General features: G+C 33.9%; 3 protein-coding genes across 6 annotated transcripts; 2 read left to right on the forward strand and 1 right to left on the reverse strand.

Annotated features, from left to right (window-relative positions):
- Positions 1 to 3,328, forward strand: LOC8283240. The gene is made up of 4 exons (XM_015720918.3): positions 1 to 618; positions 881 to 1,487; positions 1,928 to 2,137; positions 2,276 to 3,328. Exons 1-4 carry the CDS (start codon positions 74 to 76, stop codon positions 3,161 to 3,163), a joined length of 2,250 nt encoding a protein of 749 aa, XP_015576404.3. The 5' UTR covers positions 1 to 73; the 3' UTR covers positions 3,164 to 3,328.
- A 5,199-nt stretch (positions 3,329 to 8,527) lies between these two features.
- LOC107261465 (basic salivary proline-rich protein 1-like) lies at positions 8,528 to 8,986 on the forward strand. Its single transcript, XM_015720917.2, has one exon. The coding sequence runs from the start codon at positions 8,528 to 8,530 to the stop codon at positions 8,984 to 8,986; it is 459 nt and encodes a 152-aa protein (XP_015576403.2).
- Positions 8,987 to 11,610: 2,624 nt separating this feature from the next.
- On the reverse strand, positions 11,611 to 26,954 carry LOC8283259 (phosphatidylinositol-3-phosphatase SAC1). Of its 4 annotated transcripts, none has more exons than XM_048370643.1 (16): positions 26,682 to 26,953; positions 25,517 to 25,721; positions 25,269 to 25,434; positions 22,312 to 22,534; positions 21,678 to 21,754; positions 20,302 to 20,489; positions 20,081 to 20,178; positions 18,736 to 18,869; positions 18,487 to 18,627; positions 15,216 to 15,600; positions 14,992 to 15,113; positions 14,652 to 14,759; positions 14,327 to 14,539; positions 13,072 to 13,263; positions 12,487 to 12,598; positions 11,611 to 12,177 (listed from the first exon to the last, which is right to left on the reverse strand). In XM_048370643.1, exons 1-16 carry the CDS (start codon positions 26,799 to 26,801, stop codon positions 11,974 to 11,976), a joined length of 2,688 nt encoding a protein of 895 aa, XP_048226600.1. In that variant the 5' UTR covers positions 26,802 to 26,953; the 3' UTR covers positions 11,611 to 11,973. The 4 variants fall into 4 exon arrangements, with proteins under 4 accessions (XP_048226600.1, XP_048226601.1, XP_048226599.1 ...); XM_048370644.1 differs by having other exon boundaries at positions 11,611 to 12,165; positions 26,682 to 26,952; XM_048370642.1 differs by having other exon boundaries at positions 14,649 to 14,759; positions 26,682 to 26,952.
- Between the last annotated feature and the right edge of the window lie 651 nt (positions 26,955 to 27,605).

Consider the following 27,605-nt stretch of genomic DNA (forward strand, 5'->3'; position numbering starts at 1 on the left):
CATAGCCAGTCAACTCACTATACTTTTCTAACATCACAAAACACTACCAACTAGTTAATAACTAGATTCTGCAATGGCAGCGGAGGGCATTGAAGAACTCCCTCGTTCTTATCCTCATCCTCCTCCCTCTGATCTTCCACTGCCACCGCCACCTCCTTCTCAGCTTTCTTCCTGGAGATACGATGTTTTTCTCAGCTTTAGCGGTCAAGACACCCGCGAGAACTTCACTGACCATCTCTACACTGGTCTAGTTGAGAGAGGCATCAAGACATATAGAGATGATAAGAAACTAGCAAGGGGAAATGTCATTACCGCAACCCTTCTACGAGCAATCGAGAGATCGAGGATGTCCATCATTGTTTTCTCCAAAAATTATGCTGCTTCGAGATGGTGCTTGGATGAGCTTGTAAAGATTGTTAAATGCAACAAGCTTACGGGACATATGATTTTACCAGTTTTCTTGAATGTAAAGCCAGATCATGTATCTAAGCAAACTGGTGCTTATAGGAAAGCTTTTAGAGATCATGAAAAGGAGTTCAAGAAGAAGAGGGTTGATAAGTGGAGGAATGCTCTTAAAAAGGTTACTGACGTAAGTGGATGGGACAAGGACAATTACAGGTAATTTTGAACATTCATTCATGAACTTAATTCATTATTTTGTTTCTCTTTTTTGTTGATTCTTATTAGATTTTTTTTAAGATAATTATGAAAATTAATGAATATTGTTCTTGTGGATCCCTGAATTTGCAAAGTGGGGAGTGGGTTGCTTCTGTAACAACCGAGCTGATTGACTTATAGTTGACTTGTTTTTATTGAATTGGTAGACTCCTGCTCTTTTTATTGCTAACTAACTAAACAATTTTCTTTTTTCCCGTTTCAGATCTGAGTCGAAGTTAATCAAAATAATTGGACATAAGATATTACGTAAACTGAGAAAAGCAGGCCCAAGTGTTGACAAGCAACTACACCAATTGGATTCCAAAGTAAAGGAAATGAATTTGAAGTTATATGAAGAGTTGGATGATATTGGTACCATAAGGTTCTGCGGGCTGCGGTGGGGCAGAAAAATATGGGATAGTGCTCAAGAAAACAATCTGACAAGGAAAAGGCAGCACTCCAAACAGGTTCATGTAATTGTTGATGAAGTGTATAAATTAGAACAATTGGTATCTTTTTCTAGAAAGCAAGATTGGTTTGGCCCTGGAAGCAGAATCATCATATCATCTGGTGATCCCAGTGAAAATATCATGGATGTTCTTCATATAAGTTTTGATGGACCGACAGGTAGGGACAAGGTCATTTTCTTGGACATTGTGTGTTTCTTCAAAGAGATGAATGAAGATCATACAATGAGAATTAAGAAGCTACTATTTGGTGGTGGCTTGCACATAAGCAATATTGGCACAAAGGTTCTTATTGATACATTTACAATAACCATTTCTGATGATCACAATCTCTTGATCCACGACAGAAGACACAACATGCTGGTAAGATCTCAAAGTTTTGGATGATATCTTGCTGTTAGGGAGGGACTTTGGCAGATTTGCACAGGAGCCCAGATGACAAACCAATCTGTTCAAGAAAGATATAAAGAAATGAAGCTTTCTTGGACAATTGTGTTTGTAATCTTGGATGATATGCATAGATATCTCAAATGTAAAATTATAGTATAGATCAGGCTGCTGACATTGAATGACAATCCAATAAGAGACCGACATATGGAAAAGTGAAAAATTAGTGAGTAGTTAGTTTTTTTATTATTTAATGAATAGTTTAGTAGGTAATGTTTTAATGTTTTAATTTTTTTATTAACATTTCTCTGTTGAATTGTCATTTCAGATGCTGAAATAGAAAATTTGATTGTAATAAAACTTATTTTGCTTTGAGTTTTGCACTATATACTAGTTAATTCGTGTTTAATTGTTAGGAAATAAGGGAGATTGATGGATTGACATGGAAAGTTTTCCCTTCAAAACCTAAGTCTACCAAAGGCACAAACAGTTTAGAGCCACAATCAAATGGTGCCCCACTAACTCAAGTCTCCAAGCCTCGATCGGAAGTGGAAGATAGTACGGAACCATCTAAGACAGAAGCTACTCCACTGAAAGAAACCTTCTTCCTGCACAAATTTCAAAAGGTATCGACATTCATTCTGAATAATATACTGATTGAATTAATTTTTTATGCTATTTGTAAAAGTCTCTTGTAATTGGTAGAACAAACATATATGGTTTGACAATCGCTTCCTGCCATTTATGAAAACTTTTATTTACAGGAGCCAACAACACCTGAAACCGGAATACTATCGGTTCCTGAAACTCTCGTGAGTTTGCAGCAAATTCCAGTAGGAGATGAAATTGAAGCAATAAAGGCAAAAACACATGTCTATGCAAATGCGACACCTGCACAGGCTGAAAAAGAGGCAGAAGAAGAAGCCACGTCTCCACCAGATGGTCCAAAAGCTCCAGGCTGCTCAACTGTGTTGTCTTCCCAGTCTTCTTCGGGTGTGCAACTGCCAAATGTGCTCGGTAAGCTTTCAGACGAAACCAAGACTGGATTATCTTCTAGTCCTGCTCTCAGCCGGGACATCTTGCAAGAAAAGAAACAAGCATTAGGAGGATACCTCAACATGTCATTAGAAGCTATCAATCAAGCTGGCATCTTTAATCAAATTAAGGAAACTGTGTGCAGCCTGGTTCAGCATGTTCCTGATTTATATGAGAGGGAAAATCTCGAAAAGCTGATGTCTCGTTTAGCAGAATTCAAAGAGAGTGTCCCTGGAACTGTGATCACTGCAGAAACTGCCCAAGTTCAAAGGAAATCTCTACTGGGAAAGTCCAAAGAGCTCAGTGCAAGTCTATTGGAAGAACAAGAAAAGCTCAGTTCTTTAGAAGTTAAACTTTCCAGGATAACAGAAGAAGAGGAAAGATTAGAGATGGAGATTCAGGAACTGATCGCCAGAAAGGAAAAGCTACTAGATAGTAAAAGATTAACTGCATTGCAATTGGAAAGAACCAATAAAAAAGCGTCCAAGGATCAAGCAAATTGGAATAAGATGGAGGAACAAATCAAGCAAGCAAATGACAACTACTACGAGGCAAAGGAGAAACTAGCTTTGGCCAATGCAAGCTGGAAATTCTTCAAGGAATGCCTCGAGTTATAACTAACGGCGTATGTAAAAGCTTTATCCTTTCATGCCAAAATTTTCCCATTCATGTCAATTTTGTTGTCTTCAGTTCTTGGTTACTGTATCAAGGTTATGAAGCAATGAATATGATAACATGGTCTGACCTGCAAATCCATCAATTGAATAACGTTTCTGCTTAAATCTCCACCTTCTTCATTCTCACTCCTTCTGCTTCTCCTTCCTTTCCTTTCAATTTTGTCATCAACTCTACGTAAGGTATCTTACCCACAAATTGGCTGTACCCAAGGTCAAAAGATAAGCATTTCATTGCAGCAGGTGGTAGGATTCCTCATTCCAGCCTGAATCCTGGACGATCTCCAGGTGACATAACAAAATATACAGTTGATGATCGCACTCCACCCTCAAAATTGGCTTTTGTGACCATCTCTAATTGATGGGTTAATTATCGTATTTGCTTAAATCTCCACCTTATTCATATTTGCTTATCTGTGAGAAATAACACATTTGCTTCAATTTCGATCTCTTGGGCTCAAAATGCATTTAAGAACTCATTTGCAAATCAATTTTCTATATTAAATGTGTGAAATATTAAGTATGGAAATCATTTCAATGAAATAAATATTATGCCATAAATAAATTATAATAAATCTTTTTCATTATAGAAAGAGATGACACATGAAAAAAATAAAATTTAAAATTAAGAAATATAGTTTGATTTTATGAAATATATTAACTTGTTAATATAAAATACATTTAAGAATTTTACATATCTTATTAGAATTTAATTTAATTATAACTAATTTCATAAATTTAATTATATAGATTTTAAATGAACTTTTATTTCAATCAAACACATAAATTTTTAATTTATAAATGAATTTTATAAAATTTATTTCAAACAAATACAATGTTAGAGAAATAATTTATTTTAAATTACGTATCATTTTAAGAAATTAGTGAGCCATTCATTTTTTTTCTATATCAAATTAATAATATATATCAAACATGGACAGAAATGGAGAAAAAGAAATAAATTTAAATCTTATTATGCAATTGATTAAATACTAGTCATGCAAATTCTTCTATAAATATTAATTAATTCTTAAAATTAAAAATCATAACTAGGTACTAAAATTAATTCTATGAATTATAATTTATAAGTTTACATTTAATCTATTCATTCAAAGATTTTGCATGTTTAATATAATATAAATTTTGTTTCTTCTTCACAAGATAGGAACACATACTTCTCGTACATTACTTAATTATTTACTAATATTAAATTGCTTAAGTTTCTTATTAAAAATTAAAGATAAAAAAGATATATTTTACCAGTTTGTCCATTTTATTTATTACTTGTTATATTATTATTCCATATTAAATGTTTGGCGTCTTTCACTATTAAAGAAAATATTAGTTTACCAACAAAATCAGAAATCTAGACTATTAATTATTTCTCTCTTCTCTCTCTCTCTCTCTCTCTCTCTCTCTATATATATATATATATATATATATATATATATATATATATATATATATATATATATCAACTTTTGAGACTTAGAATTTTTTCAATATTTGTGTTTAATTTTTGACAAATAGGATTCTTATTTTAATATGTATATTTATTTGATTTTGACATGTATATTTATTTTTAACATATGAGATTCAAGTTTATATATAATTTTATTATTTTTTTATTAATTTATTAATTAATAAGTTACTGTCACGACCCACTCTGGGGGCCCGTGACCGGCACTAGGGAATGGGTAGGCTTAAGGCCACCGAAACCCGTAGTAAGCCTTACCAACCCGCAAATCCAAATATACAATTAACCAAATATAAAATAGTCATAATTGTCTTGCATAATACATCATCATACTACCAACAAGAGTCAAAATAGTTATACAAATTTTAAAATTTCCTACTGCGGATACTCTAGAGTAAAAATGACAAGTATACAAGTACAAGATAATTACAAAAGTCCGAAAAAGAAGAAATCGGACTGTCGAATGTCGTGAAAGTCTTTAATCACACCGAAAAATTACAACCGAGACCGGTCTAGAGTGAGTCAAAATCAAATAATCTAAGGGCTTTTGCAACCTTCACATGATATATTAATTATTCAAAACAATATACCAATTTCTGAATATAATTGCAGTCATAATATAAAATCATACACCATAATAATAAAATGATAAAAGGAGAGAGTGTAAATAAATAAAGACATTTTTACTTTCACGGGACGTGTGGCTAAGTAGAACCCTAACCCCAAATTCTAACAGCCACTTTGGCTCTCTTAATCCAATAAGACTGGCGCCCCGAGAGCAATGCTCGACCAGGGACCTTACCTCCAGTCTGGTCACTTAAATATCCAAATAAGAAATCTAGTAGCCATTCGGCTCTCTTAATCCAATAAGACTGGCGCCCCGAGAGCAATGCTCGACCAGGGACCTTACCTCCAGTCTGGTCACTTAAATATCCAAATAAGCCGGCGCCCCGAGAGCAATGCTCGACCAGGGACCTTACCTCCGGCAATTTACACAAATCAGCCCAGAGAGCCATGCTCGACCAGGGCAAACCCATAAATATCTTATTACATGTCCATGATCATTACTCCGATGTAACCCATCGGTGGCATGTTCTACAAGCCACATTTCCCAATTCGCAATCATCACATATAATAAATATCATTATCTGATGAACTCAACCAACACATATCGAAATAAAGATTAAAGATTTAAGGTAAAACAACGTGCAATTTGTGAGGGGAAAAATAATAACGCTTATCTTATTATAACATACTAATAATAATATTTATATTATTTCAAATATTAATAATCAAGTGAAATCATTTATCTTGCGATACTAATAATCATATTAAGCACAAATTCTAAATAGCATATTAAAATCAGACTAGCAATAGCGCAAAGATTAAATGACTTTAACTCACAGATTTGATGCGTTCCACAGTCCGCTCCTACGCCTCGGGTGGAGCTGGCGGGAAGGCTGAATTATCTAATAACAAAAGACATACAATTAATAGACATTCGAAAATTTTTCCTAAACTTAGACCCTAAGGTCAACTGCCTAGAATTAAATTGGACTCGAGGATTCTCACGAAATTTGACAGAACCTCCCTAAATTACGGATATTTACCCCCCGTAAAACGGGTCCAGGACTTGCCAAAAACATATCAGACATGCTGGAATTTAATAACAGGAGCCGGGCCACAAGAACTGCATTAATATTTTCCCGACTCCAAAACACCACAATCCAAACAATTCAATTTGATTTATTTTTAAACTACCCAACACAAGCAATTAATAGCCTCAATAACTTTCTAATATTATAACAAAATTTTTCAGAGTCTAATAAAATTATACCGAGTTAAAAATTAAAATATTTCGCGCGTCCAGAAAACACTGGGTCCGGAAGCCGGTCCATGTGATGTCGAATTCAAATCCGGGCGCCTACGCGAAGCTCAAGTTAAGGGGAGTCCGAAAGTACAAGAGTTTTGGCTAGGAAAGTGGCCGGAAGGCGGCGGATCGGGGCCGGAAAGTCGCTGCTCACGCGACACTTTTCAAGGTGCCGCAAGGATTTCCGACGGAGGAGGGTTGCTTCCGGGGTTTTCGGGGGTGGGAGTCCGATTCCGGCCAGATCGCCGAAAACAAGCCGGCAAGAGGCCGAACGGCGAAGACAACTCCCTACCTTCGGCCAACGTCGGAAAGGAGGAAAGGGAAGGGGAGAGCCGCTGCAGAGCGGGAAGGGAGGAAGGCTGGCGGCATGGCGAGCTAAGGCGGCACGTAGGCGGCGGGGAAGAAAGACAATCAGCGGGGAGGGAGAAGGAAGGGAGGAAGGAAAAGGAGGAGGGGGAGGGGAGAAAAAAAGTTTTTTTTTTATATATATATATATATATATAATTATTATTATAACTAAGGGTGTTATGTTTACATTCCTAATTAAATATTGACTTTAATCCTAAGAAATAGTATATTAATTATATTTTAATATTATATTAACTAATAAATAATTTTCTAACCGGATAATAATACTAATTCTATCCCAAGAATTAATAAATTAATTATATTTTAATTTTATATTAACTAATAAATTAGTTTATTAATTAGAAATTAATTCTAATTTTAAAAAATAATATTTTAAATATTATATTTAATAATAGATTAACTTTTTAAATTTTTAACCTTAAGAAATAGCAATATCAATTATATTGATAGTATTAATTTATATAATATTTAAATTAATTAATAAATTTTTTAAATAATTTTTATATTAGTGCATTAATAAAATTTTAAAATTTTAAAAAATTAAAAATATTTAAAAATAGTTAGTTTGCTGTTATTTTAAAAATATTATAAATTAATATTGTTAAAATCTTATTAAACTGTATCTATCTATTTTATTTTATAATCAAAATAATAATACAACCGCGCGATGCACGGGTAAGTGATCAGTTGTCTGTAAATTCATTGGAAAAAATTTGTAAAAATATTGTTACCATAATATTTAGCAATAACTTATTCTGTCAATAAATTTAATTTTTTATAAAAATAAAAAAAAATAGTTTATCAATACTTTAGCGGTAAATATAAGAGAAGAACAAAATTGACAATAAAATTTAAAAAATAAATAAATAAAGAGTATATGAGATCATTAAAAAAATTATTCAAGATAATAAAGATAAAAATGATATAGATAAAATTCAATAAACTTCTTTTGCAATCAAGATAAAGAAATTAATAAAAAAGAAAAGAAACAAAAGAATTTCAAATAAATTTACTTCTTTAAAACTTTAGTGGATTTGGAGAAACTACAATATAAAAGAAAAACAAAGTATTGTGGAAAAAGTAAAAAATAATGAGTGAGAAAGAAAAAAATGAAAAATAAAAAATAAGAATAAGTGAGAAAGAGAGAAAAAAAAAAGAGAAGAAAAGAAAGGTGTGAGGAAAAAGTAATAACAAACGATTTAATTGTAAATTATTGAAAAATTTTAAAATTTAAAGGAAATTACTTTATTAATTATAAAAAAAATCTGTCGATAAATTAAAATTAAAACATTATATTAGATTCTATAAAACTAGTTTCCTTGCTAAACTCAATTGTCATGAGTTTACTAATCCATTTTTAGAAAAACAGGATTAGACTGTAAATATAACCAAACCTCAAGGGCAATAGCAATCAGTCCTAAAATATATTAAGAATGTACAGAAACTAATATCAACAACAGGATCTCCAAAGATATGGTATTAATTTTCTGCTTAATTAGATTGCTATATGCCATTTGCTATAAATACCCTATTATATAAGAGTCCCACTCATTTCCTGAGACTGCTACTGAGGGTTTCTTCATAAAGAAAAATGGAGTTTTCAAAAATCTGTTTACTTTTGGCCTTTGTTTTTCTGTTTGTCTCCTTTGTAGCCGGTGGAAACACTCCACCTTCTGGCCCAAGTCCCAGAAAATCTCCAGGTGAGGCACCTATGCAAGTGGTTGATGGTAAAACTCCTCCTTCTGGCCCGAGTCCTAGAAAATCTCCAGGTGAGCCACCTATGCAAGTGGTTGATGGTAAAACTCCTCCTTCTGGCCCGAGTCCTGGAAAATCCCCTGGAGAGCCACCTATGCGAATTAAGATTAAAAATTCTGAAGTTGATGGGAAGACTCCTCCTTCTGGCCCAAGTCCTGGGAAATCTCCAGGTGAGCCACCTATGCGAGTTAAGACTAAAAATCTCCAAGTTAATGGTAACACTCCTCCGTCAGCCCCGAATCCTGGAAAATCTCCTGGTGAGCCTCCCATGCAGATTTACATAGAAAAACATTAACCGTATGTCAGGATTGCTAGAATACAGAAATATGATTGTTCCAATATAGTGGCAACTATTCGAGATTTTCTATCTCGACAGGTCATGTAACTTTGCTACGCCTATTCTTCTCCACTTTATTGAGATTTTAATACAATAAATATGGAAAACTACGATCTCTATGTTTGCGTTTTTCTCCTTAGATATTATCATACAAATGGAATATACATTCTTGCTTCATAGAAGCTTCATGTTTTTCTTTAGTTTAAGAGATACATAGAATTCCAACTTTATATATTTTTCTTGTTGGTATATGCATCAAACATTAAGCTGAACTTACTATTACATTATAATATTAAATCATCTAATGTTATATGAGTTTATGGCACTGTATAAATCCATAAAAATTGTATTATTTTAATTTTAATAATTTATTAACATAATTAAATACTAAATTAGTACATAGTTATTAATAAATCAAATGCATTATTTTTATTTATTAGAATTTTTTATTTATGTTTAGAATTTAATCAGTAACATTGAACAATTGTGAAATTCGACTGTATAATTTTTATAAATAATTAATAATTATATATAAATTAATTAATAATTTATATTAGTAGGAGTATGTATAAAATAAATAAATTATTTAAAATAATATCTGATTGATTGTCTGTAATTAAAAATTTGACTTATAATCATAGAGTGCTATAATGCTATTCTAGCAAAACTCCACTTTCATAATATAAATTGTTCGTCATTATAATTTTAGATTCTATTAATTAATTGCTAAACAAACTTTATAAGGCTATTATGCCTAAAGATATAATCCGGCAATATAAACAACTATGCGATCTCAAACAAGAAATCATACCAAGGATCACAGCATGCAATGGGTAGCCTGGCACACTCTTTGCAAAAGCATCTCCGGGGCTTCAACTTGGCTCTCCTCTCCAAGCAAGCTTGGCGTGTGCCTCTTAGCTCGAGTTTTGAAAGGGAGATATTTCGCAACCTCAAGGTTATTCCCCTTCATGGGCATGGCGTAGCTTATGTCAAGGAAAGTATTTTCTCAAGCAAGGTTTGCGGTGGCAAATAGGTTCAGGGACCAATGTGAAGATGATTTCAGACCCTTGGGTTCCAGCCTTGCCTCATTTCAAACCTCAGCAACTTCCGGCTTCTAATCTTGGTAATCTCCCTGTCAGTCGCTTCATTTACCAGGATAGACACATTTGGAAAATCTCACTTCTGCACCAACATTTTTCAACCTAACCAAGTCAAGGAAATTTTAGAAGTCTCCCTGAGCACCAAGAATGCCATTGATCGACTCAAATGGCACTACCATAACTCTAGTCGCTACTCTGTTGGTTCTGGTTATTTTGCTTGGGTTCATCGGGAGCGTATAGGGCATCATTCTAATCTGCAGGAGGCCACTGCTGTTCTTCACCACTGTAAAAATCTATGGAAAATGAAAATTCCAAATAAAATAAAAATTTTCATTTGGAAAATTTTTTCCATTGCGCTCCCTGTGGGATCTTCAAGCGCAAGTCGTTTAGGAGCAGATGGAAGTTGTATCTGGTGTGGAGCATGGAAATCCAGAATGCACCTGTTTTTTCTTTGCCCCTTTTCCCAGCACGTCTGGTCCTTATCTCCTCTGAGACTCCTTCCTTCAGTTTTCCATTTGTCTGATATTTCATTGGTATGGGAGAAGATTTTACTGGATATTCAAACGCTCAGCTCAAATGATCATCTACCTAGCTGTCCGGCTTTCATTTTATGGCACATTTGGAAAGCGAGGAATGCCTCAGTTTTCGACAACAGATGGACCTCTGAGCAAGGTTTACTCCACCGTGCTTTAACAGACTTGGACAACTTTCAACCTGGTACCTAAGAGCACAATCATTCTCATATTAATGCAGTCCCTTCTGGAAGTCCTTCACCCTCACTTCACAATGATTGGATCAAAATAAACTTCGATTTTCCAGGAGACCACATCTCGCTCGTGGAAGTGTGGGGTTCATAGCTCGGAATAATTCCAACCACATTATGAACTCCTTGGCAAAGGTTTAAATAGGTATTTCAGGCCCTTTCTTGCTATTAGAGATAGCATGCAATAGGCTCTGAGTTACTCCTGGAGGAAGGTTTATTTCGAAGGAGACTCTCTTTCAGTTATGAATATGGCAAACAAGAAACCCTTGCTAGTTCCTTGGTTTTATCTGTTTTTGATGACGTTTTTTCTATGTTGCCTTTGTTTTCTGAGGTTCTAGTCTCGCATTGCTAGCGTTCTTGTAATTATTTGGCTCACAATATGGCCAAATCTATGTTCTCTTTTCCTAATTAACTGCATTCTATCTGTGTTAAAAAAACAAAATACTATCTTAAACAATTAGAAATAGGTAATATATGGTCGGATAGGTCAAAGTTAGAAAATTGAAAAGGAAACAAGCTCAAGTAAATGTATCATAACCCTCTAAATTTCGTAAACTACAATAAAACATTCAGCATAAATATCAGAGTATTATTTTAAGGACAGCTGAGGCATAACTCAGGTAATAAGATTGTATGTTAATTTGGAGTAGATGTTTTGAATCCAAAGTCATCTTTGGCATATTAGGTTAAAGATCAGGTTCCTTTTCCTAATAAGCTAATTAAAGAAACAAATCTTACTATAGATATGGCATTAAAATGAGAAAATCATAGTGATAATCCCACCACTGAGTTAGGTTATTTACAAATTATTTACTTTAAATAAAAAGTTCACAAAAGTGCATACATTCTTTACAGGTCTTTTCCTTAGGGCTTGGAACTAAATTTCAACCAAGAAATATAATGAAGGCTTCTGGAACTGGTATTTCCTGTCCCCATAAGGCTGTTAGATTTTCTTTTAAAAAAATTTGATGCTGGATGCAAGGTTTTTTATGCCTTCTAATTACAATATTCACAAACATATCTCAGACCCTTCTACCTTCTTTATCTCCACAATAATCCCTCCAGTCAATTGATTCGAGTCTTCAGCAAAGGATTTGCAGGATGTTGGTGTTAATCCCAAGATCAGCACCGATTTGTTCGTAATCTTTGAGAGCTGCTGCCATCTCTGCTTCGATCGCAGCATCATCTACAACACCAATTGCATTCATGCGCAGAATATCGGCGTACTGCTCCTCCCTGTCCAGATCGTGCTGGAAAGGTTCCATAGCCGGGCCCTGTTGATTCCACTATTTTCAGTATGCTAAACACATTAGTAAGGAAAGAGATTGATTTCATACTATCCTATGTGTCTTTCCTTTCTTTACTGATAAATGATTAAATTAGAAAGAAAAAACTTAAAACATAAGGAAACCACAGAAATCTGAAAAATACTAGATGCCAAAGCTAATCCAAAATATCAGAATCTATGCAAAGAATGCAATTGCTATAGAATAATACTTTGCACAGTGCAAAAGAGCCTGTCCCATTAATAACTGTAAATTCATCGACCAGCCTAAATCAATTATTTTTTTGATAAGGGGCCTCAATCAATTTACCTGACATAGTTCAGCATAATGTTTATAAATCTCACTGCTTTCATCTTGATCTCCGAGTAATGTACCACCATACCAGCCGCTGGCTTCGTCAACTGAAGTCATTGCAAGGTACCTTGAAATCAAAACAAAACTAACATTCAATTAGCTAGTACAATAACATTGGCAATTGGCTTCTTAGGTAAGGTCATTCAGAACTAAAATGAAAAGAAGGAAAAGAGATATTCTTTTTTTTAAAAGAAATAAAATAGAGAGAAAACAAATATATGGGTTCGAGTCTTCCCCATCATTGTGCAATCAATTCAATAAATGCACTTCCAGAGTTGAGTGTATTCTTACTGAGACAAGGGTGCTCACCATCTAACTTTGAAAATAAATTGCAAATTGGAACTAGCAAGCATCACGCACATATGCAAATAAGGATGCTGGTATGACTTAATCCAAAATCAACAAGCCAAACCATAAAACAGAAATGAACTGTTGGTTCATGAGAAGCCAACTTGAAGGCAGCCAATGACAGGAGATAAGTCAGGACTCTGGAGCAAGTTAATCTGTGCGAGAAATGGCAAGACACAATCAAGAAAATACCTTTGGAAGACGTCCTCTTCGTTCATATCACCAACAGAAGAAAGCCAGTCCAAGTCACAGTAAGCATCAACTCTAATATCTTTATGAGATCCTCCATTTTCATTTTCGTGTTGAGGAGCCTTGGGGCCAGTACCACTTTCTTCATACTTTCTCTGGCCAAAAAGCCAATTTGGGCTTTTCAGCTGTATCTCACTGTGGAGAAACCATATATGTCAGACGTTTATGTTAGCAATTGCACAAGTTACCAAGTACCATTTCTTACAAACATGATGACGACAAGCACCTCTTTTTGTACAAGCCAGAACATCCTTTGAATTAAAAGAATTATGAATATGATTGCCAAGTTATGACAAAAAGAAAAAACTACTGAACTGAACAAAAAATTCAATTTGCAAGCCCTGCTACTATTTCAAGTAATTTTTCCAACAGTATAAGACCAATAAGCACATGAGTAACAAGAAAGTTTTCTATGTTCAAACGCTCCATTAACATGGCTAACACAATCTCAAACAAGCAGACGTCTTCAAGGATGAAAACCTGAAAGTGCAATAATTAATTTTGATATCATTACTTGATCAAGAGAAGTCCAAAAAGTGAAATATAATCAGGTACCTTTGCTTAAATGTACAATTTGACTCGTAGTCACCCTTCAAGCAATACCAATATTCCCTTTTTCCTTCCCAATTCCATATTATTTTATTTCCTTTCACTACCATATCTAGAGGTAATATAGAAAAAAAAAAAAACGAAACCACCAACCTGGACACAATCAATTTTTACATTTTAGACCATAAACTATAACACATTTTCAAACACACTCCCCCACGCATATAAGCACCCAGCAAGAAGGTTGCATGATTCCGATGATACTCGCAGCACATAAATCAGCACCATTGTTTCAAATAACACCCATAATAAAATGGCTGCTGTTTAATGGTTTTTCAACAGCCCATTACCTTTCTACAAGCAACGGTAGTGAAATTTTCACATTAGTAACAGCCATCAGTAACAGCCACTGTTTGATCATGAAAGGCTGCGGCAGCCACATAAAAGTGCCAGCAATTAATTTTTTTTTTTTTTTAACACAATGAAGAATATTAAAAATGAACAAACGATAAGACATATCCAGGATAAAGGATTAAGGAACTTAGGAAAATAGTAACCATGTCTGCACAGGGAAGCAACATGCATATTCATGAGATGGACGCAGTGATATAGAGAGAGGAAACAAAAGCTAAGGTAGGGGGAATATTACGCTGCATCAGGTGCCACACCAGAATTTCCCACACCACCACCTGGTCTTTGATCAGGCTCACAACAAAGTCTAACATTCTTTATCGTCCCACATGTCTTCTCAATCAATTTGTCCAGAGATGTCAACTTCATGCGTGAAAAGTCTTCCCTGCAAGCTGGAATAGGAGTGAGATTCATTCCAACTCCATCAGGTGTAGCATGAGTTTCCAGAGTGCTAGAAAAACACAGCAAAATTAAAAATTAGAAGATATAGAAACTTCTGACCATATGTATAACAAAATTAGACGCAAGCCAGCAACAGAAAGCAGAAGTTAAGATTTCACCACATCTCAGGATCAAGGTCTTCTTTAGTCCCAGCAACATGGAGATAGTAATCTGTATCCAACTCCCAAAGAGCAGGTTTACCTTCCTGCGGTCGAAAGTAACCCAAAAATCTGGTAAAACCGAGAAAAAAAGGAGAAAAGAAAAGGGATAGTTTGAGAACATGTACATTTGCAAAGATTCCCAAGAAAAGGAATTGCATATATATGGCATTAATATTTGGGAATTGGAAGTATGTTAGGCCTTAAATAAGCTAAAACAATGGCAGTGTAAATTTCAAGATGATTAAAGAGCAGCCCATTAAACCAAGTAAAAAGTAAATCATGATGAAGGAAAAACCCTTACAAATTTATTGCATCTTGCTTTTCACCATCTGTATAGGCATTACTGTAGTAGCGCTTGATTGACTTAATAAATTCTCTAGATTGAGTTGTAGCTTTCCACTTTCCCTGCCTTTCTGGGAATACCTGAAACGCCATATTAAGCATTTCCATGATGAAGTTAAAACCAAAGCTATGTACAAAACCAATGATTAAGTAAAATATAAAGTTCCATGAGGAGAAGCATACAGTGTTATGTGCAGCAGAGCCACCATATTGTTGGGCAAGAGCATCCCCCATACTCTGATACATATCCATAAGAGCTGCGGCAATGGTACTGTCAGGATCCACTTTTGGAATGTCTGTCAGACCCATTGCATGGAGTTGGCGCCCTAGAGCTGCTAAGCCATAAGCATACTGAGCAACATTTGTACGATCTAAGCAGTCAATGCAGTTGGTGCGTAGAACTCCACTTTGAAAAAGTGGTGCTTCACCACCAACCTTATCTAGTTTAATCTGTTGATTACAATCATTCTCTCTTTCTCGAGTAATTATAGAATTTAGATTTTCACTCCCACTTCCAATCCTAGCAAGATCACCAGAGCTGGCTCTCAGATCTCTAAGGGAAGCATCCCTATAAAAAATGCAAAAAAAGATGGGAGATGAAATCAATAGTGAATCAGCCTTTAGAAAATAACATTATATAGTTTTGTTCTAGAAGCAGTTTCTGCCTCAAACATTTATTTTGAACTTGAAGGGTGGGAAAAGAAGGTAAAATGCATCCTTTGAAAGGAATGGCCAACCTTCAAGCTTTCTACAAGTACACAAGAAAAACTGCAACATCTAAGTAGAAGAAGAGGCACAAGTCTTCACAAAACTTCCCCATACTAAATTGCAGTCAATTAATTGTTATCATGTTCATTAATTAATAGCAGGCTTTCTAACACAAATATGAGATACAATCATGCGACACACTTCCACTTGTAACAGACATTATTTCAATTCAGTGCACCCAGTGCATGTTCATTACAAAGAGAAAAGACATCAAAATAGTAAAGTTGCCAACAAATCTTATAAAATTGTGCTGTTGTGGAATTCTTAACCTTCAATTACCCTTAACTAAATCTGTGCTTATCATTGTTACCAGTCAACTTAGAAGTACAATTACTTATCTCACTGGAATGACCACTTCACCTTTCCACTTAAAAAGTAAAATTGCTCATCCATTGCAATGTTCACTTCAACCTCAAAAACAAAATAAAGAAGAGTTCAAATTACACTTGAACACAACAAAAACTGGATTCTCATATTGGATATGATTGAGAATCAAAAAAGTTATACAGACTGGAAAAATACTACTATGTGCTAACTATTCACACATCTATTCAGAAATTTTCGCTCCCTTTTCCAACAAGTCTGGAACTCACCATACAGCATATAGTAAAAAAGGTAAACCCGGTGCTTATGGTTGGAAACTTTCTTTACAAAATATATGCAAGAGGTTGGCATGCCAATTAGGGATGAGCCTTCAGTTCAAAAATTGTCAAAACCAAAATAACCAAATTTCATACAAAGGGAAACAAAATCAAACCAAATTAGTGTAATTCAGTTGGTAAGAATTGTTTCCCCAGGTCTGAGAACCAGTTATGGGGTTATTCAACTAGAAATTAAAGGACAACAAGGGCTCATTTTGATATCTCTATAAGAGCTTGTTAGGAAAAACCCTTTGATCTCTTGAGTTTTAGGAACTCAAACCTTATCTGGAGTTCTCCTTGCCTTCTAGATTAGACAGAATCAACTAAATACAACTTAACTAGGAAACTAACTAGTAACTACCCACTAACACAATAACTGCCCACACAACAAGCTAACTAATACTCACATCTAGCAATACTTGAAGGGAAATATCACTATTGAAAAACTGAATATAATTGGATATTAAACACATACATCTGTTCGATCCTATGAAGCACTGACACTTCCCGGGGGTTGACATATGCATGTCCAACATTCTGGGAACACACCGGAAAATGTATGGGAATGCCTAAAACCATGTCCTTGTTTTTTTCCTATTCACAAGTGGGGGAAATGCTTGAAACACGCCCAAGGCGCACCTAGGACACCTGGGACACACAAGGGACACGGAAATTTAAGAGTTTGCAAAACTTTGGGACAATTTTAAAAAAAAGGGGTCTTTTTTAAAAAAACCTAAAAATTATTGGGTCAAAGTACAAAGCCAGAAAACATAAATTTTTTAAGAAAACCTAGCCAGGGATTCTTAAGATTGCCAATCCATCACTCGATGAACCAAAATTTGAGTCACTATTGTTTTTAGATGGGTGGAGATGAAAAGCTTGAAGATGTTTTAGACTTATAGTTTATTTTTTATGAATGAATAATGAACCTTACTTATATAAATTGGCATTATAACAGTTGATGTATATATATATATACACTTGAAAGAAATTGTTGCGGCCCTGCCGTATCCATGTCTCACCTTTAGAAAATGCCCATTCATGTGAATGTGTTTCATAGCTTTGATCTTTAATTATTTGAATGCAACAAAGTAGCAACTCATGACAAACTATGAAATATGAAATGCAATGTTAAGACCACTACAAAGCACACTAACTATTTTGTTACCTAGCATAAAGAAAAGAGGGAATTGAGTCAATGGGCAACAGATTTAACAGCCTAGTTATTGACACAACAGTCTTGAACAACATATTACATTAATGCATCATGTCCCTGTTTTCTTCATCTTAATGAAAAGTTATTGCATCTTATAATCATAGTACCAGTTTATCTATAGCATTTCTTTTTCTTTGTTGTTTTATATGGCCATACCTATGTCACATTCAACGATTGTCTTTTTTCTAAAAGAATTAAAAAAAAAGAAAAGAAACACCATACTTCAACAGTCTTCGGACCTTTTAAGATCAACCCAGATTTTTCATCTTAAGTCATACATTGTTGATGGAATAGATATATTTTTTGTGGAACCTATTATAAGGTTATAGACATATTGTAAAGTATGGAATACTAACAGTCAGGAGAACTGTTTTTAGCAAAAAGAAATAAGAAATTAAAAAAGTTCCAGTCCTACACTTTTTGCAAGATAATCTACTACTACTCCATTAGTTCCAGGTTTGATAAATTTCCTAAAGAACCAAGTAAAACAATAGATGAGCAAACCACCATAATAAAATACTACTTAGGGTGTGTTTGGGATTGCTGTTTGTTGTTCAAAAAGCAGGTTTGAAAATATTTTGATTTATAAACTGTTTTTCTCGTACCTGCTTTTAGGAAAAGCATTCATTCACCTGCTTTTAGCAAAAGTAATTTTCAGAACTCAAAAAACCAGTAAAATAAAAAATGAAGTTGGAAAAGCACTTTTCTAACCTTTAAGAGGAAAAGCATTAAAGCATGAACCAAAGTTATGTAAAGATTCAATCATAATATCACTGCAAATGTGTAAATGTGCACACATAAGAAAAGTTCAATATGAGAACTGCAGTACCTTCCGGTGCTTGTTCTGCTAATTTGGTTGGTCTTGGTTCTCCTCTTCACAACACTAGGTTTACCACTATAGTAAAAGCCAGTCAAGTCAAGTGCCTCACTTGCCACAGCACCTAAAACAGCCAAGACATTGGCAGACTTGCTTTTGCAACAGCAAGGAGAAAGAAAACAGTGAGCTCAAACAATTAAGTAAGAAACAAGAACAAAATGAAGACTTTATTCAATTCATTAGAAGAAATGCATCCTTTACCTCTTTGCAAACTTGTGAAAGTCCCAGTGGATAAATTTTAGATGGTTTTCTTCTGAAAGAATTGTGTTCAGATACCCAACGGCATTTGCAAACTCACGCCTTAGCATCATTTCTCTAGGTCTTTTTTCAACAGTCTGCGTGTTAGAATATAAATGAACCCCAGGATAACTAAAAACATCTGAACATAGGCATAGCCCAAGTAAATAGGTTGATAAATGTGGATTAGATGCAGTAAATAGGGGTTGGATGATAATGGAGAAAATCAAATGCGTAAATAAATCTATGCCTGTGTAAAAGCTGAATATGATTCATAGTTACCATCCAAAAACAAAAGTATATCAAGGAATGGTTCTTGACACTGCCACATATGCATGTAAACATACATTTAGAGAAATAGGGCTACAAACATGTCATAAACCCCATTTACTTGAGGGAAACTGACTAGTAGAAAACAATTTTCAAATAAAGCCCCTGGAAAACGATTATTTTCCATGGTTTAGTTGTAAGATTTAAATCAATAGAATTTTTTCTGGCTTTTGGATGTTTGAGCAGATTGGAAAAAGAAAGAGTATTCCTTCAATAAAGAGATGAGAACATTTGGACATATGAAGACTTCATACTGGTACACTTGGTTTTAATCTACCACAATAAAAGAGAAAATTATAAGAAAAAATGGGAAGTTATCATGGCTGTCATGATCACAAAATCAATGCACAGTGCCTATCCCCATATATTATTTATTTATGGGTAATATCAACCAGGAAAATATGTTCCACAAAACAAATAATTTCCTCTTAGAAAAATAATGGAAAGGGCATGTGATAAAGAATTACAAAAAAATCTTATCACCATTTTACTCCAATTTAACCAAAGCCAAAAATAACAATATGTTTATCATGGTCACTTCACTAAGCTAACCAAATGTGTAAGACAATCACTCATCATTTTCTTTTGGTTTGCCATTTGAAATGAAATACAAAAATCAACAAGAGGCTCAGCACTCATTACTCATTAATGTACAATGTCTAATGGAAATTCAAGGGAAATTCCAACCAAAGCCACTTAATAATCATAGTAAATGCATTTGCATTGCTCAAAAGTTCTGCAAGGAATAAATAGCAAGACTATCAAAAAACAATTGGCAATTAGCAATTAGCAACAAATTTCCATGCTAGCTTGGATGCTGTAACAAACAATTGAAATCGCAATACATGAAAGGCCTTGTTCAATAAAGTCAAACACCAGAATTCCTCAATAACACTGTAAAAGAGAATGCATGGCTAACTCAATAACTAATTAAGCTTGATATAGACAGATCGCTATCAAGAATGAAATTTGAAAGAACCTTAATTAAGTTCAGCACAATTATTGGGTTGCCATATCTCTTTGCCAGGTCCTCAAAATGCAATTTGGTTGCCTGGTAGGTAGGATCGTACCTTTGCACTGATGTAGAACAAGAAATACGAGTTAGAGTACATAATTTTTATGGAGCTAGACATAATGTAGCACATATCAGTATAATATTGAATGACTTATGGACAAAATATATCAAATCAATGTCCTTACAGATTATATCAGGTTTAGGACTGAATCTCGAAGCTTCCTGTGACCAGAAAAGGGGAATTGATCCACGCATCTGCACAACAGAACTCATTCTCCCCTTGCATGATCCAGCTTCTTCATCAAGAACAATTTGCTCTGTTTCCACCTCATTTGCAACCTTTCCCCAATCGTTGACTCCCCTCTTCAAGTAACTGTGCCCATTAACAAATATCATTATAGTAGTTCCTACCTCAAAATAAATGCCAACTATTTCCATAGTTGCAAATGTGAAGATCAAACATTTTCCTGTTCTATAAATTCTTAAATTTCCTTTCCAGATAGCAGCAGCAATCAAAAATTAAAATGAAGGTTAGTTTTATCAGCAATCACTGAACTAATATAGAAACTTGTAACTCTTCTACTTAATGAATATTGCAAGTGACTCTCCATGGAAATAGGTACATTGCCGAGCCACGTAACGTTTGTTGTTTCTCTTTCTGCAATTTTATTTAAATCTGCGTGCAAGTGGACTGCATGGATTTGTACTAACAAAACTCAACTACTATCTCCATACAACCCCCATTCCGTTAACATTGAATATTTCAAGCCCTCCCCGTATCACCACAAGAATCACAACAGCTTCACACTCCCCATCCTCAACCTCAAATAATTAAGATGCTTCCTCATCTTACAATAACCACAACTTTCCTGCTTGCCACCAGAAACCTAAATCCAAAATCTTATTTGCATCACCAAATTAGGCAAATTCTAGAGCATATTGATGTATAATGTTCAAAATGCACTTTATTTCCTTCACTCTGTAATCTCTAGCATCATGTCTAATTGCCTAAACCCATCATAACCAACATCTAGTTAAATTTGAAGACTCGTACTAAAAGTAATTACTATAGCCCATTGGCAAACTTATGAACCATTTAACACCTCCCTCCAGCCCCTCTTTCTCTCTCATCCTAAACCTTACATGTTTAGTTACCAAGGAATTCTACTCAAACTAAAGACAGCGGAATTAAAAATTTCGGAAGTTCATCATCCACTTTGATACAGGCGAAAAAGTATAAGGCCGCAAACTAGCCTGACCCCTTCCAAGCAGATTAGATACTCCTCTCAAAACCACTTTATAATTCTAGTATAATACCCCAAAGATAACGTCAAACTAAAGTAGCACCACTGTTGATGCATGTGGAAATGCTGTAAGAAAAAGAGTTTTTCAGGAGATGGAAAAATCTAATTATCTGAAACTCTAGAAGCATCAGTTTCATAACTAATAACATGAACCCATTTCAGTCAGTAATTAAAAAAAAAAAAAAAAGGAGATGCAGCAGAACTGTATCCTTGTATTGGAGAAAAACCAAAAACCCTAAAATTGAAACCAGACGTACCGGGTCCCTGCAAAATGTCGAGAGCGTCTAGAAACCAGAGAAACACTAAAGTCCCTCCCATAGATTGATAACCTATTCTGCATGGTTAACCATAATAGAATCAGTGAGCAGCATGGTAAATACACAATTTTCTCAACTGAAATGAGTAAAAATAATATCATGCAATCATGTATAATGAGTTAATTTTGATGGATTACACAGTGCTTGGAACCAAAAAGAATTCCCATCTCATAATACAAAATCCCTAGAATTATACAAATTTTATAACCAATCACCAAATCACTCGTTATCAATACAAGATAAAACTTTACCATGCTAATATTCCTTTCAGAACTAGTAAAATCTAATAAATCGCATTTCAATTTATTTAACACATTCCAAGCATCTATAAATGCATAAAAATCCTTATTATACATGCCATAGTATTTTCAAAACTTGAATATCAGCTCATAAGCATATAGCATGACTTCAGACAAATGCAACATTCTATTTGACTCAATAAAAAGAAGTGTATGATGCTCAACTAGATTTAGGAATGCATTTTCATCATAACATATCATGTGTCGAATACTTTGTTACATGATTATTTACAGACTCATTAAATAATAGAATGATGGATAAACCATATGAATACCTGCTTAAAATGCCCATGGACTAATGCTATTGTCCAAATGGTATTGCCACATCTTGAACGAATAGATTTTGTCAGAAACTCATTCCACACAAACATGTTATCATACGGCATCCTATCTTTATCTGTTGATGACAAATTCTTTTGCAAGCTTTGCATTATAGGATACGTATAACTAAAGAAAAAGTCTTTTGTCAAATCCACACTGGATAATAGCTTTTTGTACCTGCAGTTAAGACAATTGAAAAGAAAATAAAAGAATATGAGTCTAACTCATGCTGGGAAAGACATGCATCACACAAGAACATCATGAAAACAAACTCAGGCATAGAGTTCTTCAATGAAGAAAAGAGAAAAAGACAAAAGGAAAAACAAATATATTCAACATTGGAAATTCACACCACCCCAAACTTATGCAACCCATTAATGGATCAGTCAAGCAATTTGACATCAAAAAGCTTCAATATCCCTCAAGGTTAAGTTGCAATGGGCAATATGTCTGATGCAGTCAAGGAAAGCTAGATTTAGGGATTTAATTTTTAATTTTGAAATTCAGAATTTCTTTTAGTCCTTATTTAGGAAGTTTCAAGTTTAACATTATTTAGGAATTTTTATTATAGTTTGGAATATTTCATCCTTTAGTCTTTGTTTAGTTTTTCTATTTTATTTAGTATCATGTTTGGGCTCTAATTAGTGTAGGTTTCATTTTAGTCTTCATTTAAATTTTCCATTTTTCTAACAATTATAAATTTTGGGGAGGGGGGAAGGTGGGTCTCAAACTCGAGACCCAGCTTGGAGCTACAAGGCTCCTGGCCACCAGGCTATTTTGTGGTGAGGAATTGAACATTATACTAAATATACTGAATACAATTACACATTATACATTACTAATTATACTAAATATACTAAACAAATTATACATTATACATTATTTGATTTAGTATTATGTTAGATTCCTAAATAGTATAGGTTTAAGAAATTTTATGTTTTAATTCCCTATATAAAGGTTGTAGCCTCTAATGCATATTTAGTTTTGGATTGAGAAAAAAATTGTTTTTGGTGTGAGAACATAGGTTCTACATCAATATCCTAAAGAAAATCTCCTTGGAATAGAGATACTAAATGGATCTCGATTGAAAAACGAATCAGGATAAAGATGTTCTTATCAAGCTAGCTAAGCAATTTCCCACACTAGTGACAGAAGCTCTAAGGTCAATGCTAGAACATGATGATGTGGGTGTGAATGATCCTTGATCAGCAAGAATATGAGCAAGGAATTAGGTCAAAACCCAAATAGGACTGTCATGCAAGAGCTTGGACGGCCAGCATACAAGTTCTTGATATTCCTTTAGTGAAGCCAACCAACATAAGTGATATTCTTGCATCTAGGATTTTTTTTATTGGGTAGTTCCAAGGACTTAAACAGAAAGAGTATCAACAGTCAACAAGATGCTATTAATAGGTGTAGATTGGAATTGACTTCTTTGGTAGACACAGAAGCAAAGAGTATCATATACATTATGAATGAAGATGCAAACAATGTCCTTGACAATAATGGTAGATGGTTTTAAAAGTATGTTCTTTTTCCCTTCATCCCAACTCCAATACTTTCGAGTTCGATGAAAAAATTAAAAAAAAAAAAAAAAAGAAAATCAAGATGCTATTAAGACCACAAAAGGAAAAAAAAGAAAACATTTCCCAATGTTAGACTTAATTTTGAATTTTGATGCATATGAGGAAGCAATTACATGCTACAAATATTTCCATCCTATACGAAAAAGGAAAAAGAGTCATAATGAGTTTTTATCGATGATTCAAGTGGAAAAAGACGAGGGAAAATATTGAAATTGTAAGCTAGAGATGGGTCTTTTAATTGATGTCATAAAGCATCTCTACACAAAGAATAACCTTAAGAACCAAAAACTTAGATAAACTTATGATAGTGGTTGTTCAAAGATGTGTGACATTGTCCCACATTGAGTAGATATAAAAATATATGAGAGTTTATGATGTAAAGGGAAAATCCGTTAACTTGACTTAAGTTGTGCTAATGGTTAGGCTCAAATTAATTTGATTTGTTTAAGCCCGTTCATGCTCCTCCCTTGTTATCCTGGCACATGGATTTTATCATGGTCTCAGAGACTGCAAATGGGCTTAACCTTCGGGCCTAATTAAATATTGTGTTAGTCAAGGACTAAGGGCTTATATTGACCTTCATGCAAGCCGAGTCCATATATTATTGTCAAGTGTAAATAGTAATTAAGGGGGAGTGTTGAAGGATGCGTAACATTGTTCCATATTAGGTAATATAAATATTTAAAAGAGTTTATAAGGTAAAAGGCAAGCCCATTAACTTGACTAAGTTGTACTAATGGTTAGGCCCAAAATAAATTTCATATGCTCATACTTATTAATAATCCTCCATTGTTATCTAATGGATTTTAAAAATGCCACCTACAATACTCTAGAAAATTTCCTTAAAACAATGCGAACAAGTAATATGCAACCAATAACAAGCCACTACTGGTTTTAGCATCAGCTTGTCCTTTGCTCGTCCTCTTTAATTCATGCCCTACCTCTTGTAGCATTATTTTTCCTCCTAGCATTTTCAAAGAGTGATTTTAAAATAAGGTTTATTTCCATGGAAAAGGTAGAATTTTTTGGTAAACTAGAACAAAGGTAGCTGCAATTAAGGGGTCATATCATAGCGGACTCCATCATACAACATGCACAATCTAAGAAGGAAGCTGGGGGCTAAGGAGCATAATCTATACTATGATATTAATAATGGCTTAGGTAATCCTACCAAAATCTTTTTTGCACCTTGACATAATTATTTATCATCTAACTAAATTTTCCATCACGCAAAGAAACCTCTCTCCCTTGCACATGAATGCACGCAGGATTGAGAGAAAGAAACAAACAGTAAGCAAATTTAGGCCAATAGAGGAAAGTAGTACCTTAACTCAGTTTTAGAATGTGCCACATCAGTTTGAATTGATGCATGTGGGATTGTTATTAGTTGGCTTTCATCTATACTATATACTGCATGACCACATATACATCCTATTTGACGACGCTTTGTAACTAGAATCAAATAATATGACTCTAGAAACTTGATGGAACCTGAAAAAGACCACAAAGAACAGGCATGCCATCATAAAGAAACCATCTAATAATAATAAATGCCAAAAAGAATAATACTAACCAGCAATGCCATAAACCTTTGCCACAAAGTTTAGTCCACCTGTGGCACGATTGCCTTCAGCAATGCGCTGAAGCAAGCTCTTGATTTCTTGTGGCGAATAAACCACTGGATCTTCACTAATATTGAGATCATATGGCTCTGAACGATCAATCTTCAATACCCGAAAGAACCTCTTATTCCGATCACTACCAATCAGATAAAATCTCTGTTCAACCAATGAAACCTTAAATTGTTATGACAAGAAAATAAAAATTACCTCAAATTAGCTAAAATCATTCTAACGCAAATGCAAAAAGGCATTTTAATTAAAAGCTCTATATTATGTTGGCTGACAACGATTAAAATGTTTGATATCATTTTCCTTTTAGCACATAACATGAAGAAACAAATCATGTAAAAAGTAAATAACGTTTTAGACTATGAACTATATAGTTTACTCTTCCTGAAAAAACTACTGCTATTAGTATGGTCGTCAATTATCCCCCTTGCCACCACGGCACCACTATCGCTACTACTGAAGCCATCATCAACAATCAACACCACCACCACCACCAAGGCTGCAGCAATCCTGTCCAGCTTCAATCACCCCTACCATTGACATCACCCTCCATTACCAGCATCACTACTACCATAACCGTTCTCGTCCCAACACTACCACTACCACTACCAACACCATCATCAGCATTCATATACCACCATCATCATTACCATCCCTATTTTATCTTAAATTAAACATAACTAAACTATGTAACTGAATTCACAATCTATTATTCAGTTTCATTTCTTTTCAATATTCCCAAACATTTTTGTTAACACGCCACTCTATTCAGTACTTCACAATCTCTTGTTTTAAATTAATCAACAACCTACAGGCATAACAAAATAAAACTAGATACTTTAACTAAGCCACAATTCAAGACAATTAAACAGCTTTCTAAACACACCAATCAAAAAGATATCATGCCTTGTTTAGAATAAATCATAAGCAAGAGCTCGATTAAATTGAATTCCTCCAAAATGCCTAGAGTTGAAAGAATTGGAATTCTAATAAGTATAGACTTTCCAAGACAAGAATTGAAATACAATTCGAATGAATTATTGATATTTGGACTTTTCAAACAGAGTCTTAAAGTTAACCATAGAAAAAAAATCCGATTAAGCTTACCTGTCTGGTCTCGTAGAGCCTAAACTTCTCGAGCGAGTAGGAATTGGGATCGGTTTCTGGATCATTCGCCGGGTGGACTTTGGCAGAGGAATGAGGTCTCAAATTATCAGATTTTGCCATCGAATTTTAGGTGACACTTGTTTCCAATTGTTCTTGAGTTGCTAATTCGCCATGGATGTGTTCTTTCTGCGCATGGAAATGGTTGAAGGACTCAGAAGGGCGTTTTGGAAAATTTTGGGGGTTTTATTTATTTAGTTAATAACACAAACACACATGTATTAAGGAAAAACTATGAATACTTTATATTCTTCTTATTTGCAACATTTTAGAATTTTCTTTTTCTGCTTTTGGAAAAATAAAAACATTCATAATTCTTTTAAATAAGATTTTCGCTTTAGCATTTAAGAGTCAGCTAAGTTCTTCTTTTTCAATATTAAAAATATTAATATAAATAAACTTTTTATAAAATTAATATTTCTAAATAATTTAATCCCAATCAAATATTAATATTTATAATAAATTATTAGAAAATATTTCTAATTATAATTAAATATAAATATAGTTTTTTATTTTTAGTTAAATTTTAAAATATTTTTAAATAAAATATATGAATATTTTTACAATACATACATGTTATATCTTTTATAAAATTATATTTTAATTTCGTTTGAAATAGTTATATTTTAATATTGTTTATATTAAATACGAATAAAATTATATAATAAAAAAATTAATAAATATTTAAAATATTATAAAAATTACCTTTTGATATTATTATAGTCTAAAATGTCAAAACAAAATGCGGTTCTTTTAAAGTTTATCCTTTCTATTATAAGAAGAACATTTCAAATACTTGGTTCAAAGAAAAAGAACAATTCAAATACAAATGCTAGTGAATACAAAAGTTTGATTTGGACTAAATAT

Source organism: Ricinus communis, chromosome 2 (genome assembly GCF_019578655.1).
Source record: "Ricinus communis isolate WT05 ecotype wild-type chromosome 2, ASM1957865v1, whole genome shotgun sequence".
Taxonomy (NCBI): domain Eukaryota; kingdom Viridiplantae; phylum Streptophyta; class Magnoliopsida; order Malpighiales; family Euphorbiaceae; genus Ricinus; species Ricinus communis.

What these genes read in the sequence shown, in the direction of transcription:
- LOC8283259 (XM_048370642.1), bottom strand. Translation starts at nt 26,801, where the DNA reads ATGGCAAAATCTGATAATTTGAGACCTCATTCCTCTGCCAAAGTCCAC. An exon ending in AAAGGTTTATGGCATTGCTG is followed by an intron (nt 25,435 to 25,516) that starts GTTAGTATTATT and finishes GGTCTTTTTCAG; the next exon opens with GTTCCATCAAGTTTCTAGAG. An exon ending in AGCAGAACAAGCACCGGAAG is followed by an intron (nt 15,601 to 18,486) that starts GTACTGCAGTTC and finishes CATTTTTTATAG; the next exon opens with GGATGCTTCCCTTAGAGATC.
- LOC107261465 (XM_015720917.2), top strand. Translation starts at nt 8,528, where the DNA reads ATGGAGTTTTCAAAAATCTGTTTACTTTTGGCCTTTGTTTTTCTGTTT.
- LOC8283240 (XM_015720918.3), top strand. Translation starts at nt 74, where the DNA reads ATGGCAGCGGAGGGCATTGAAGAACTCCCTCGTTCTTATCCTCATCCT. An exon ending in ACAGAAGACACAACATGCTG is followed by an intron (nt 1,488 to 1,927) that starts GTAAGATCTCAA and finishes TTTAATTGTTAG; the next exon opens with GAAATAAGGGAGATTGATGG. An exon ending in TCCTGCACAAATTTCAAAAG is followed by an intron (nt 2,138 to 2,275) that starts GTATCGACATTC and finishes TTTTATTTACAG; the next exon opens with GAGCCAACAACACCTGAAAC.